The 12,639-nt window shown below is 48.7% G+C and overlaps 1 protein-coding gene across 1 annotated transcript; it reads right to left on the minus strand.

Moving 5' to 3' along the window:
- CLDN1 (claudin 1) lies at positions 2,119 to 12,633 on the minus strand. The gene is made up of 4 exons (XM_021395867.1): positions 12,322 to 12,633; positions 4,512 to 4,676; positions 4,276 to 4,360; positions 2,119 to 4,146 (listed from the first exon to the last, which is right to left on the minus strand). The coding sequence occupies exons 1-4, from the start codon at positions 12,542 to 12,544 to the stop codon at positions 3,984 to 3,986; spliced, it is 636 nt and encodes a 211-aa protein (XP_021251542.1). The 5' UTR covers positions 12,545 to 12,633; the 3' UTR covers positions 2,119 to 3,983.

Here is a 12,639-nt window from a genome sequence, read left to right on the forward strand (position 1 = left end):
TCAGTTGCCCCATTGAATGCATGGTTGTGAGCACGTAACTGCAGCCCTCTGAAAAATGAGCGTGCCTGGCCCAGCTCTGTGATGGGCAGTTGTATTCCCCTGGCACCAGCCATCTGAGTGGAGTGGCTGAGAAAGGGAATTCTACTTGAATATGGTAGTAAGGCAAAAGCCTTGAAGGGGCAAGGAAAGCTTGAAGGGGCTTCTTTTGGCCCATTAAAAAAGCTTCTGAGTTTGTACAAATATTCCACCAACATTTCTTATCACCAGCTCCATTGGTTATTTCTAGGCTCTCCATTGTCAGAGTTTTGAATGCTTTAATGCACTATATATATTCTCAGAGCAGTAAAGAAAACAAGGGCAGATTTATTACAAGAAATGTTTGTGTAAATCAGAAGCTGAACCTGATAAAGGCATTAGCACAGATGGTTTCTTAAAATGACTGAGATGCAGAAGCCAAGAAAACCAAGAGGCTGATGTTCCAAAAACATCCTGAGCTCTTCTTTGAAATAACCAGTATAAACGAGTGTGTAATTCCCACTGACAGCAAAGTTCCCAGCACAGTACACACAGCTACAGCACCATCTAAGTAATAAATACGGTGTGGAAGATGCCAAGGAGCAAAGTTCCCCAATTGCCTCTACAGACAAATGCCATCATCTCAGTACAAGATGGCTTTAGGAGAGGAATGTGAGAATCACATGCAAAGACTGAAACCCAGTGGGAAACTCTCCCAACACATCACTCCCTTTCTGTGAATACAGCATCGATGACTAAAGGACTTCTGAACAGGTGACCAAGCAGACCTGCATGATTGTGTGAAATGTATTGGAAAAGGTGGTGAAGTTCCTTCTTAACGCAATAAGTACATGAGTGTCATCCCAACTGGGCCAGGCACAGCTCTAAATAGAATCATAGCACCTGAGACTTCAGCTTTCAGCTTATCGCCATCCCTGGATAGTAAGAGATACAGCCCCTTGCCACCACTCAACACGAGCCATATGATGTTATGGTTCCCCTCAAACTTCACCTTGGCTTTCCAGTCATCTTGATGGCACCCCACAAACCCTATCCCAATGAAAGTTTGCCCATGAACTATGTGAAATCAGAAGTATGCCAAACAAACAAGCTGGCCTCTGACCATCTCATGCTGGTCTTCCACAGGTGAGTCTCCTGCAGCACCCTATCTGTGCCAACAGCTGACGTCCTCCTGTCCAGCTATAGGTGACATTAACTTGCTTTCCACAATCTTCTGCCCAGGCCCTTACTCTACAGAACTTGTAAAAGTCCTTAGAGAGAGAGCATAAAAACATGGGAAAAAAATAATCTCAATGGAAATCCTTGACTAATTGACAGGTTGGAATAAGAATGACCATAGATCCCAAACTATGCCAGGCAACCAGTCTGCTCCAGGCACTGCAAGCTCACTCAGCCACATGCCTGTCTGTTTTGCTCTGCCAGCTTTTCAAGGCCTAATTAGCTCTATTCCTTTTGTTTGTATCACAAAAGCAAATAGCCCTTGGAGGGAGAGGGAACACAGTAGGCGGCTCCTTGACTGAGCACAGAAAAAGTCTTTAAGTAAAGTTTGCCTCTCACCACATGCACTTGAAATGATGGAAAGGATGAAAAGGATGAACACAAGAGCAACGAAAAATGGAAATGTTTCCAGATCAGGCAGAAACAAGGGGGACAGAACATCTTGTATAGAAGACACATCTGCACATCTCCTTCCTCAGATAAACACAGAGAGAAAGCGCTGCTGAAACACAGAACATCCCTCCTGGGAGCACAGCAGCTCCACACCCCATCCCTTCCCCATTCCTGCAGCTCCCACTCCCCTGCAGGGAGCTATCTGCCTTCTCCCTACCCCTTCCTGCTCCACCCAGGGTGCAGCCTGCCTTGCTGAGGAGCAGACCTTCTGGTTCCTAGGCTGCAATTGTAGCAGATTATTGGGTGAGTTTGTGCCAGAGGCCATAACTGCCTGACTCATTGCAGAAGATCTGTCCCCACCTATGTGCTCCATCTTGGCAGGCAGGCTCCCAAAAACACAAGTGCCACTCCTGTCTTCCATGTACACTGTCCAAGCTGTTTAAAATGTGAAAAATGAAGCAACGCAGATTGTTTTTCCTTAAAAAAAATCCATTTATTGAAATTGTTTAAACACTTTATACAAGTTCCCAATACAAGCATCTGCTCCCTGGCTCAGGGTTAATGCAAATACAAAAGCACAGGCCTCAGCAGCTCTTTAGTATGACCTGAACTGCCACCCCTTAAGACAAGGTACAAGGTCTCACAAGGTCCCGCTGTGCACAGGGCAATTCCCCATGGAGAAGTGGGAGCCACGTGACCCAGCTCAAGTACAGGTCAACATCAGATCAAGCCTGAAGCAAATGCTTTGGTTGGTTTCTTTAGTAGCTTTGATTTATGTTGCAGAGTGAGGTCAAACAGAGGTACAAGGCTTATATGAAGCACTAAGACTGCGGTTGCACACAGCTCTCCCTGTCTACAAAGGAAACCCAGATACTTGATGCCTCTGAACACATTCACCATTATAAAGCCTGGTCGGAAGCAACCAGCTTCCATCCTTAGATAAATCAAAGCTGAGCCTTGGAAAGCTGGTATCATCCTCTTAGGAACACCAGTCTGATCTCCAGCCAGCCTCACCAGCATTGGTCAGACACCGGTGACAGACTGGTTTCATGGGAAGGGGTGGGAACCCGTGAGCTGCATTTTCATATAGGACTTAATATGCAATGATGGCTTCATCTTTGCAATGCTGGGTTTTCTTCCCTCTTTGGTGAGCTTGGATTAAAAGAAAATTCTATAACCTTTGGGTCAGTTTCCTTGGAATTTGCCTTCATATCACGACTGAAAGTATTTGCAAGAGTAAAGATAGGGTCAAATGACAGTACAAGAGGTATCCATGGGGAAACATCAGGGAGTGGCAGTGCATTGTTTGGTTTAACATTTTTTAGCCACATAAGGCAAACAGATCAGTAACTTATAACTAAGCCCAAACTGGAATGACTCAAGGAAAGAGGGCAACACTTGTTAAAAGGTGACCTGTAACAGACAAGGGGATATAGCTTTGAGCTCAGTTAGGTTAAGAACATCAAGAAATAACCACCAGCAACACTCAGTGTCTGAAGAATGGTGCTGCAGCCCCAGAGACAACAGTGAGAACAGGGGACTGTTTCTCTCTACCCCTTCCCTGGCACCAGGGAGACCTGCAGCTGCTTGGGAGCTTGCTAGCTGTTATAGTTGTAATGTTGCAGCCCTTGGTGCATACACAATCATCTTAACAGATCTTGTCAAAAGATGACATACAGTTAAGCAAAGCTGCCTTACACTAGGTCTTCTGTTGGCCAACAGCATACGTGTAGTTACAGATTTTAGTTTAAGTCACAGCAATTTAACTGTATCTGACCCTTTGTCAAACCAATCTGCACAGAAAGGAAGGTGCTGAAGATGCCAGTAACAGTACAAAAACAGTTTAGATCTCTTCAAATGCTCCTACTTGTAAAGTCACTTCCCCCAGATTATGTTTCCCCTTAAGCTATTGGTCTTCTCTTTGTATATAGTGTTTCTTTGATTTCTACACACACCACACTGGGCTCTAACTTAATGGGATATGGGGACTGAATTGTTACCATCTATTTTTAATAAAAAAACTAAAAAAAGCACCAACATCCATCTAAAAACAGTATCATTTTCCCTTTTACTCCCAAATACTAAACTTAACCCAAGCTTGGAGGCTTCATCTTTCCAGTGGCAATACCTACAAGCTTAGGCTAGCCTTCCTCCACAGGCTGGGAGAGAAAGGAGAAGTTATGTCCAGTAGCAAAGAGGATTACAAAAATATACACGTTTCTGGGAGAAGAGGAAGGCAAAACCTAGAGTCTCAACTCTGCTCAGGACAGCGGCATTGTAGTGTCCTCTCCAAATGCTTTTACTACCGGTGCTGGTGGATCCCCTTTGTCATTTCATTATACGTAATCCTTCCCTGTGGAGGGGGCATTTTTGGGATAGCCTCGGCTGGGTGGGTAGGAGGTTTCACTTCGGGGGCAGGAGCAGCAGAGGAAGGCTCCTCCCAGCAAGGCCAGAGAAGCAGCTGCCCAGCCAATGAAGAGGGCTGATCCAAATTCAAATCTGGGGAGAAACAAGGAAAAGAGCAAAAGTTACAATTCCCTTCTGTGTTTTGCACCACCATCACCCCAAACTAAACCCAGTGAACATTTGCCATGCGGTACAATAGTGTTACATCAAATGGGTCAGTACCTGGTGTTAACGGGGGTGAAAGGGTCATAGAAGGCCCGAGCCACTCTGTTGCCATACCATGACGTGGCCACCAACGCTGACAGACCTGCACATGGAGGGAACACAATAACCACCTGTTAAGAATAGGACAGTCAAAAAAAATCACAAAAGTGTGCAGCACAGTCAGCACCTGGAGCAACACCAATCTGTCGCTGGTTATTAGTACATTTAATATTAAATAACCATATGTTACTGACCTGCAATGATGAAGATCACCCCACCAAAGACAGCCATCCGCATCTTCCTCACCGGGTCATCCTCCATGCACTTCATGCACTTCATGCCAGTCACAGCAACGAACACACCAACCAGGCCCAGGAGTATGGCGGCCACCATCAAGGCCCGCGTGGCCTGCAGGCTACCTAAAAGACATCAGGGCTGGTGTTACCACAAAGACAACTCAAGGTACAAAACAAGAATACAGAAACTCAAATTCCTAGGGTTCAGTAATCACATCTCAAAGCACCTCCCATGGAGTTGGTAGAGTTACCACCCCTGGAGATTTTCAAGAAAAGGGGAGACTGAGTGCCATGATTGAGTGGTACGGAGAGGATGTGGGGGACGGTTGAACTGATTATCTTAGTGGTCTTCTCCAATCTTAATGATTCTATGATTCCCTTTGCTGTGTAATACAGGACACAACCAAGAGATTCTAGCTGTAAGCTCCAGGACTGTTATGCGTGAGGATCAGAGGCCTCTCAGTCTCTTCTAACATGCACGGCAACAGGGCATGCAGGAAATGACCCGGGAATTACCCTCAGACATCTTTTGTTCCCTGATCATTTGAATCTCAATGGGAAGGACATATCTGTTTATCAAAAGAAGTATTCAGATTTGGGCCCTACCTTGACAAAGCATTTAGCTGTGTTTTAATATGAATAGTGCCATACATATGAATAGTCCCACAGCAGGCAGCGAGGCCCCTTTACTGCTCAACACCTCCAAAACCTGTCTTTTGTACAAATACCTCCACGCTGATTTACATCTTTTCCATTTAGAGCCTGAATCCCAGAAGATTAAAATAAAATCACGACTGCCACAGAAAGAGGATTTTCCTCGGAAAAGTGAACAACTTTTTGGCCTTAAGTATTTAACTTAGACTCAAATACCGAATGTCTTAGGAGCCTTTCGGGTTTTTAAGGAATTGAAGCAGAGGATCTTTGCCTTCCCATAGGCAAAGATCATCCTGGCTTGGGTTCTCAGCAGACAGATTTGATCCATTTCCTCACCTAGGATTGGGCTTTATATTAACTCACCTGATGGCACACTAACCATATATATTAGCTATAGAATTCAGGTTTTACAGATAACAAAAGAAAACCAATTAAAGAAATTAAGCCATTACTGATTAAAACCTTCAGGTGACAGAACACCAACGAAGAGCAAGCAGCAGTGAAATTAACCTGAGCTTTACTGCCCGGCAAACCGGGCTTGTTTGAACAGTGTGCCATTTCATATACAGTCCTGGGAAGATCTGGGAGCAAACAGGGCTGGATAATCAGAGGAGCACGCTCCCAGGAGCGCACTGTGACTAAGTCAGAACTGTCCCCGACACGGGTTGTTTAGCAGCAATGTGTGACGTGTACTGTTTTAACACTACAATTCATTCCCAGGTGTGCAGCCCACACCAAGGCATTCTGTAGGGCTGTGAGCACTTGCAAGCTTCAATCATGCCCTGCATGGTATAACAGAGCACTTGCAAACCCATCAGTCTGCACAGCACATCCCCGCAGCACTGCTACCATGCATCCATTAGGGCTGGTACACAACAAAGGGCTCTTTGGCTCAACCTGAAGTAGTTTGCACAGCCAGAAGTGCAGCCCAAGAAGGCTGCAGAACCACACACCCACCATGCCCTGGTGCTGCTTTATTCACCGTGCTTTGCAGGAAAATTCTGACCCACACCAACAAGCTGCTGGCCTCTTTAAAAGAAATACAGACCAGCCTCTGTGCCCATGATACAACCTTACTCTTCTGGGAGTAGATTATAAAACCTGTTAAAAACAATACAGTAAAAAAGGTAACACGTGGAGCAATAGGAAGTGACACACTTTTCTAAGAAACAGCTTTCTTAGGAAACATCCCACCACCAGCTTGGCTTAGTGACATCTCACCTCCTCCAAAGGGGGAGGCGATACACCCCTGCACCACCCAGGCATTAGGCAAAACCCATCTGCTGCTTTGATTGCCGAAACCCATTTGCAAACCATTTATCACTTCAGCATAAAAATCACAACAGCAGTATCTGAAGACATTCTTCAAGAAACTGCTCTCCCATCTCAGAGAACATACACAAAAAAAGTAGCTTCTAGCTCACATTTATGCCATAAAAAAAGACTCTGCTTACGGGTTACCAGCTGGAAAACCAATTCACTGCCATACATTTAGGGCAAAACCATACATGACAGCAGCAGCTCTGAAGAGCTGGAGATATTCACTCATACTGGACATGGGAAAAGACATTTCCTGCAGCACTACCAAATCATTCCAGCAAGTCTGCAGTAAGCTGGACTTAATCTTACTGCAAAAAAAAAAAATCAACCAACCTAAAATCCTACTTTTTCCAACTTGTACAGTTTTTGTGAAGCTAAAAAAAGCCTATGGAATGTTATCTGGGTGCATGCCATGCCAGCTTTGCAAGAAGTAGCTGAACAAAAGGAAAGAAATCCACACGTTCCTCAAGGTAAGGAAACAAGACTGCAAGCATTCCGGGGGGCTTTCAGCAGCAGCCTGGGTGCTCCTCACCCTCAGCACGCTCCACCCTGCTTTATCCATGGAGAGAGAAAAGGCATTTAGGAAACCTGAGGGACCAAAGAACTCAGCAGAGTGATATAGGCTGGCACTCATAGCACTTTAACCTTCCCACCACTTCTGCAGCGTGTGCAGTACATCACTGTGGTTAATGATAAAGCAATTAGTTATTATGTACTCACTTGCAACTGAGTTAATGAAAGCTGCACATATGAGTGATAGTTTAGTATTAGCTCTGTTGTTTGTATGGGCCTTTCCCGGTGCTTTAAAAATGATATAATTAAACAGCATTATCTTGAGCTGCTAAACAGGACAGGTTAGCAACAGCACTTTACAGCAACTTTCCAGCTGTATTATACTGGAGAGAAGCAGGATTCCCTCTGCAATCTGGGTGCCTCAGAGTGCTGCAGCACTCAGTACTCCCACACCACAGACCAGGAGCCGCTGGGACAGAGCAGCCCCACGGACACTACCTGCAGATGTCAGATGGCCATGTTTTGTCAATATCAACCACTGTTTACTCAGAAGCCAAGCCTTTTTATTGCTGGTTAGCAACTGAGACCCGGCCTGAAAATGCCTGCAGCAAGAAAGCATTAAGTACTGTCAAGAGAGTCTTAAAACTACTGAGAAATGTTCACAAACATGAACCCCGCAGGCCATGGTAAGATACCGTGCAGCTCTTACTTGATCCATCCACACCGTGAAACCAGTACTTTTTAAGCTTGCTATCCAACAGCTTTGACTTATAATGGCATTCGGACAAGCAACCTGATGCAGTTTTATCTGATGCCTACCCCAGATTTTCCCCTTCTCACTGCTAGCACAAAAGTAATTGCTGCCAATCTCTTGGTTACAAAAGAGGACTTCACCAGCCTAAGTTGGGGGTTATTTTTCAATCACCACACTTCCTTATTTATCCTGTTTATATCTCCTACGCTACAGAACTATTGGGAAAGTGCCATCAGATTTTTTTTTTGTAATGCAAAACTGCTGTTATGGCTCCGTGAGCAGATTGCTTTCTGACAGGATGCTCATTGAGTGCCTTGTTTGCATAGTTTGTATGGACTTCTCCTTCCCTTCCCATAGGCACCCATGCAAAGTGATGACAGAACATGTGAAGCAGATGCTGTGCAGCTCCTCTAATCTCTGCAAGAGAAGTTCCCCAGGACTTACACACACCCCTGTACTGTAAGCAGCACGTTGTACCATCCACCTCAAAGAGAAGCCAGCAGTGTTCAAAGCCTTCTTACCAGGGTTTCATTAAAGCAGAATGCATCTCACTAAGGGAGCTGGGTTTGAGGTCTTGCTGCTCTGCCTCACCAGCATAGAGGCATCAGCACTGGGAGGCAGGCAGTGGAGTGAAGATCTGAGCAAGCAGTAAGAGCTTCAGAGGCAGCCAGCAAAGATCTGTTAGGCTGCAGCCATGCTTGGTGGACCCAAGAAGCCTGCTGATGGCTTGAAGGCTTCCACTGCAAACCCAGCACACACACATCATCACTATGAGATGTTCCCATCTGGTCTCCTACAAAGCACCTCCTCACAAGTCTGAAAGACCACGCAGAGGAACCTGGGCAGGATGCAGACTCAAACAGGGCCAGGCTTTGTGCTGAACAGGAATGCTGGGAGAGAGCAAGCAACGCTGGCCTTGTACTCTGCCTACCCCAAAGCAAATAAGATTCAAGGTTCTCCTACTGTCACTCAAATAGCAGGGGAAAGCTGACGCAAAGCAACCCAGTCCCACCATTTCCCGATCCTTGGTCAGGAGACCCAGGCAGCCTGTTTTCCCACAAACCTGGAAATTCCCTTACCAAGAGATTTAGTAGCAGACTAACACTAACTACTAAAGCTGCTTAGCAGAAGCTGCTTGTGGAGCAATAAAGCCACTGTGTTGCAACAGACTCCCATCCCCTCTACAGACACAACACAGCAACGAACAGGAACAGCTTCGGTGGCATTCCAAGTAACCTTCTACCTTGTCAAAGCACAGCACAAACGAGACTGCTTTATCGCTCCATCACGATTTTTCATGAGGCAGGAACATGGATTGAGAAACGCGGGAGCAAATTAACCCTTAACCCACATGAAAGTACACACTCGCAGGTTCTACCTGCTTATTCCAGATGAAAAGAGGTGACGAAGGATTAGGACATCTTTGTCCCTCCTGCTAACTGGAAGACCAGTCTGCCAACTCCCCCCACCAGCAGAGCTGCAGCAACCTGGGGACGAACCTTTCTTCTCTCCCCACCATCATTCTCCCCTTCCCCAGCTCTTGGAACAGGCTCAGCCAGGGTGGTGAAGTAGGAGGGAAGATCTCACATTGCCATAGTGCTGTTTGACCCAGAGGGCATCCAACCCTTGTTTATTTTCCGGGCTACAGCACAACGGCTCGTTGCAGATGTACTAGGTTTGGTGATGAAGTTGTGGATGAGTCTCAGCTTGTCTCAAGCACGCAATATCTCCAAGCAACACCATCAACCAATTGATGAGTATCTCCTGCTGGAACAGCCTAAGCACAACCTAGAACGACCTCTGCTTTGAGCATGAGAGCAGTTTGTTGGGACTGAGAGGTTCCAAAGCCAAAGCCCAGGCATCCCTGAGCCTCCTGCCTGCTCCCATTGCCCTGAGACCTGGAGGAGCCCAAAGCTGAGCTAGCTCCATGGACGATGCTGGAGGGCTACAAGAACAATGTGCAACAAAGCCTGGTTGCAAGGGTGGCTTTTTCTGCCTCTATGTCTGCATGTGGCCATGCTTTTCACCTCAGCCAGCAAAACACAGCCTTTCTATTGCCTGAATGGGAGCATGTCCCAGCCTGACATAAGCCCTCAGCTGAATGCAGCACGGGAGGAATGCCAGCATGGTGCACTCCAGCAGCGTGGCCACATGGGAAGCTGAAGGCCCCCCAGTTGGCTAAATGAGCCTGGCAAGCTTGTACCATCCCCATCTAACATGCAGCCCCAATCCAAGCAAGCACGGGTGTAGCTAGAGAAAATGGGAAGAGCTCCCAGATAGCCACAAGCTTGGTGACAAAACTTCTCACCACTCCCCACAAGAACGAATTACGGCAGGTGATGAGAGTCAATCCTTTCTATGTGCGCAAAGTAATTGCAGGATCAGAGCCTCTCCCATCACTGCACAAGGCTCAGACACCTGGGCACACGATGCCCTGGCAGGAAAGCAGAGCCAGGAGAAGTTCATCAGCCCACATTTCTGTACCATCACAGTAAGTGAATACAGGAAGGGAGCTCTGCAGGACACCTGCACCTGTCCCAGGGTGAGGCTGCCAAACCGGATAAGAGCTGGGGCTCACCTCCAGCCAAAACAGCCTAACAGGCCGCTGCCCTAAGACCTTGAGGGGAGAACAGAGACGGAAACAGCAGGTGTACAGCACAAGAGACAACGTGCTTTCAGGTGAAAGGGGCACAACTTGAGAAAGCTGAGGTGCCAGAATAAAAGGACATTTAAAGCCTTCATTGACCTCCCCAGGCAAGGGAGCATCCCCCAGGAATACCCGCATTTCTTATGTTTTCTGGGAATCTTCAGGCCCCGTAGGGCCAGGAGCTCTGTAAGGGGATAAAGGGCTGTTAACTGCTCAGGCTCAGTCCCTGGCACCTCATTCTCCCCCGAAGCCTCGGAAGAGCCTCCAATGTCCGCAGAACAAAGGTGAAGGGAGCAGCCGCTACTGAGCACTCAGCCCTGAATGGGGCAGGTTCGCAGGAGGCAGGCAGGGCTGGGGCTGGCTCTGCAGGCAGTCTCATTCACAGCAAAACGGGCTGCAGCCACAGCCCCCCAGGCAACCTTTACCTTTCGCAACGGATTGAGGGGGCAGACGGAGATTCCTCAGCCCCGCCGGCATCTTCGCCCCCCGCCCCGAGGAGCGAGATAAAAGGCTTCAAGCTGGGGTTACACCTGAGTATCACTGCACCCAGCCCGCACCGTGCTTAGGCCAGCCCTGCACCTCGCTGAGGTTGAATGGGTGCAGCACGTTCCCAAAGGGCGTAATTTGCACCTTCGGTTGCTGTGGGGCCCACGGGGCTGAGGGAACAGGAGGGACTGCTGGTGTGGACTGGCAGTGAAGGTGGGACCCGGTGTAGGCAGCATCACGGCGGGGGGAGAGGGGGAAGCTGGTGGTAAACGAACTTTGGGGCACTCCCAATGGGCTCTTTGCGGTGTTAGGTGAAACGACACATTCGTTTCTTTGGGGAAGAGAAGGTGACCAAGATGGTAATTATTGTTTTATTAATTAAAGAAGGAAAAGAATGAAGATGTTCCAGGACAAACCTATCTCACTGGTCCCGGCTCAGGGGAACCGGGGGGGGGGGGGGGGAATATGGGGAACGGATTATTTTTTAAGCCCCTTTGGATGTTAGCATAACCTATAGTCCGAGCAATGCCCCAGCACTCAATCCTCCAGGAACAGCAGAGATGGGAACAGCTCAGCGTGACCATCACCGAGCAGTGGGCTGTGTCCCTGCGCCCCCAGCTCAGGCCGGGACAAAGGATCCGGCATTACCTGGGCGGACTGCTCTGCCTAGAAGCCGCAGGTAGCGCTGCCTGGGCTGGGAGCCAGTTCACCTGCCAGCCCTCCGCCTAAAAACCCCGCAGAAGGAGCGGTGATTTTTCCCAGGTAACATTTTCCAGAGAATGAAGTTGTCCCGTCTAAGAGCAGCAACAAGATCAGAACAGTTAAACGCAATCGGCTTGGAAAGGCGATTTCTGCACTGTTTCCACTAACTTTGCTGCTGAGCCATACCGGAACAAAAGCAGCCCATGCCCGTCTCTACCGCTTCGCAGTCGCGTTGGTTCTCCGGACACACGCGAGGGACCCGATTTTCCCTCCCCGAGCGCTGCTCTAAGGACAGGCAGAGGGCTGCGGGCCCCTACCCCCTGCCAGGTGCTGCCGCGCTGAGGACAGGCAACCAAGCCCCAAGGGGACGAACAAGGAGACCCAGGGGGACGGGTCACTCTGAGCCCTGCACCGTCACCCCGCAAGGGACAGGTAGTACGGCGGAACAACTTCAGTAAGACTAAGACCTTAACACTCCATAGGGCAGCAGCCCCAGCTCAATACGGCTAGCATCGTCAGCACCCCATCAGTGATGCGGGAAGAGCTCGACGGCATCGGAACACCCGCTCCCAGCCCTTCATCCCAAGCCCCGACAAAACCGCCCGGCTTATGGGGGAAAAGATCCGATCGGACGGGTACCCCCAGATCCCATGAGTCCCAGCCGCCGGCCCCCAGTGCTACCCCGGACTTACTCTCCAGCTTGAGCAGCGAGTCGTACACCTTGCACTGGATCTGCCCCGTGCTCTGCATGGCGCACGACATCCACAGCCCCTCGTAGAGCGCCTGGGCCGTCACGATGTTGTCCCCCGCGTACGATGCCATCTTCCACTGGGGCATGGCGGTGCTGATGATGATGCCCAACCAGCCGAGGAAGGCCAGCACGAAGCCCAGGAGCTGCAGGCCCCCGCTGGCCATGGCTGCGCGGGGCTGCTCCGCACCTGCGGAGATTGGCTGCGATGAGAAACGGACGAGCACAACCAAGAGCGCACTGGCGCCCGCGCAGCGCTCCG

This window comes from Numida meleagris, chromosome 4, assembly GCF_002078875.1.
Source record: "Numida meleagris isolate 19003 breed g44 Domestic line chromosome 4, NumMel1.0, whole genome shotgun sequence".
Classification (NCBI taxonomy): domain Eukaryota; kingdom Metazoa; phylum Chordata; class Aves; order Galliformes; family Numididae; genus Numida; species Numida meleagris.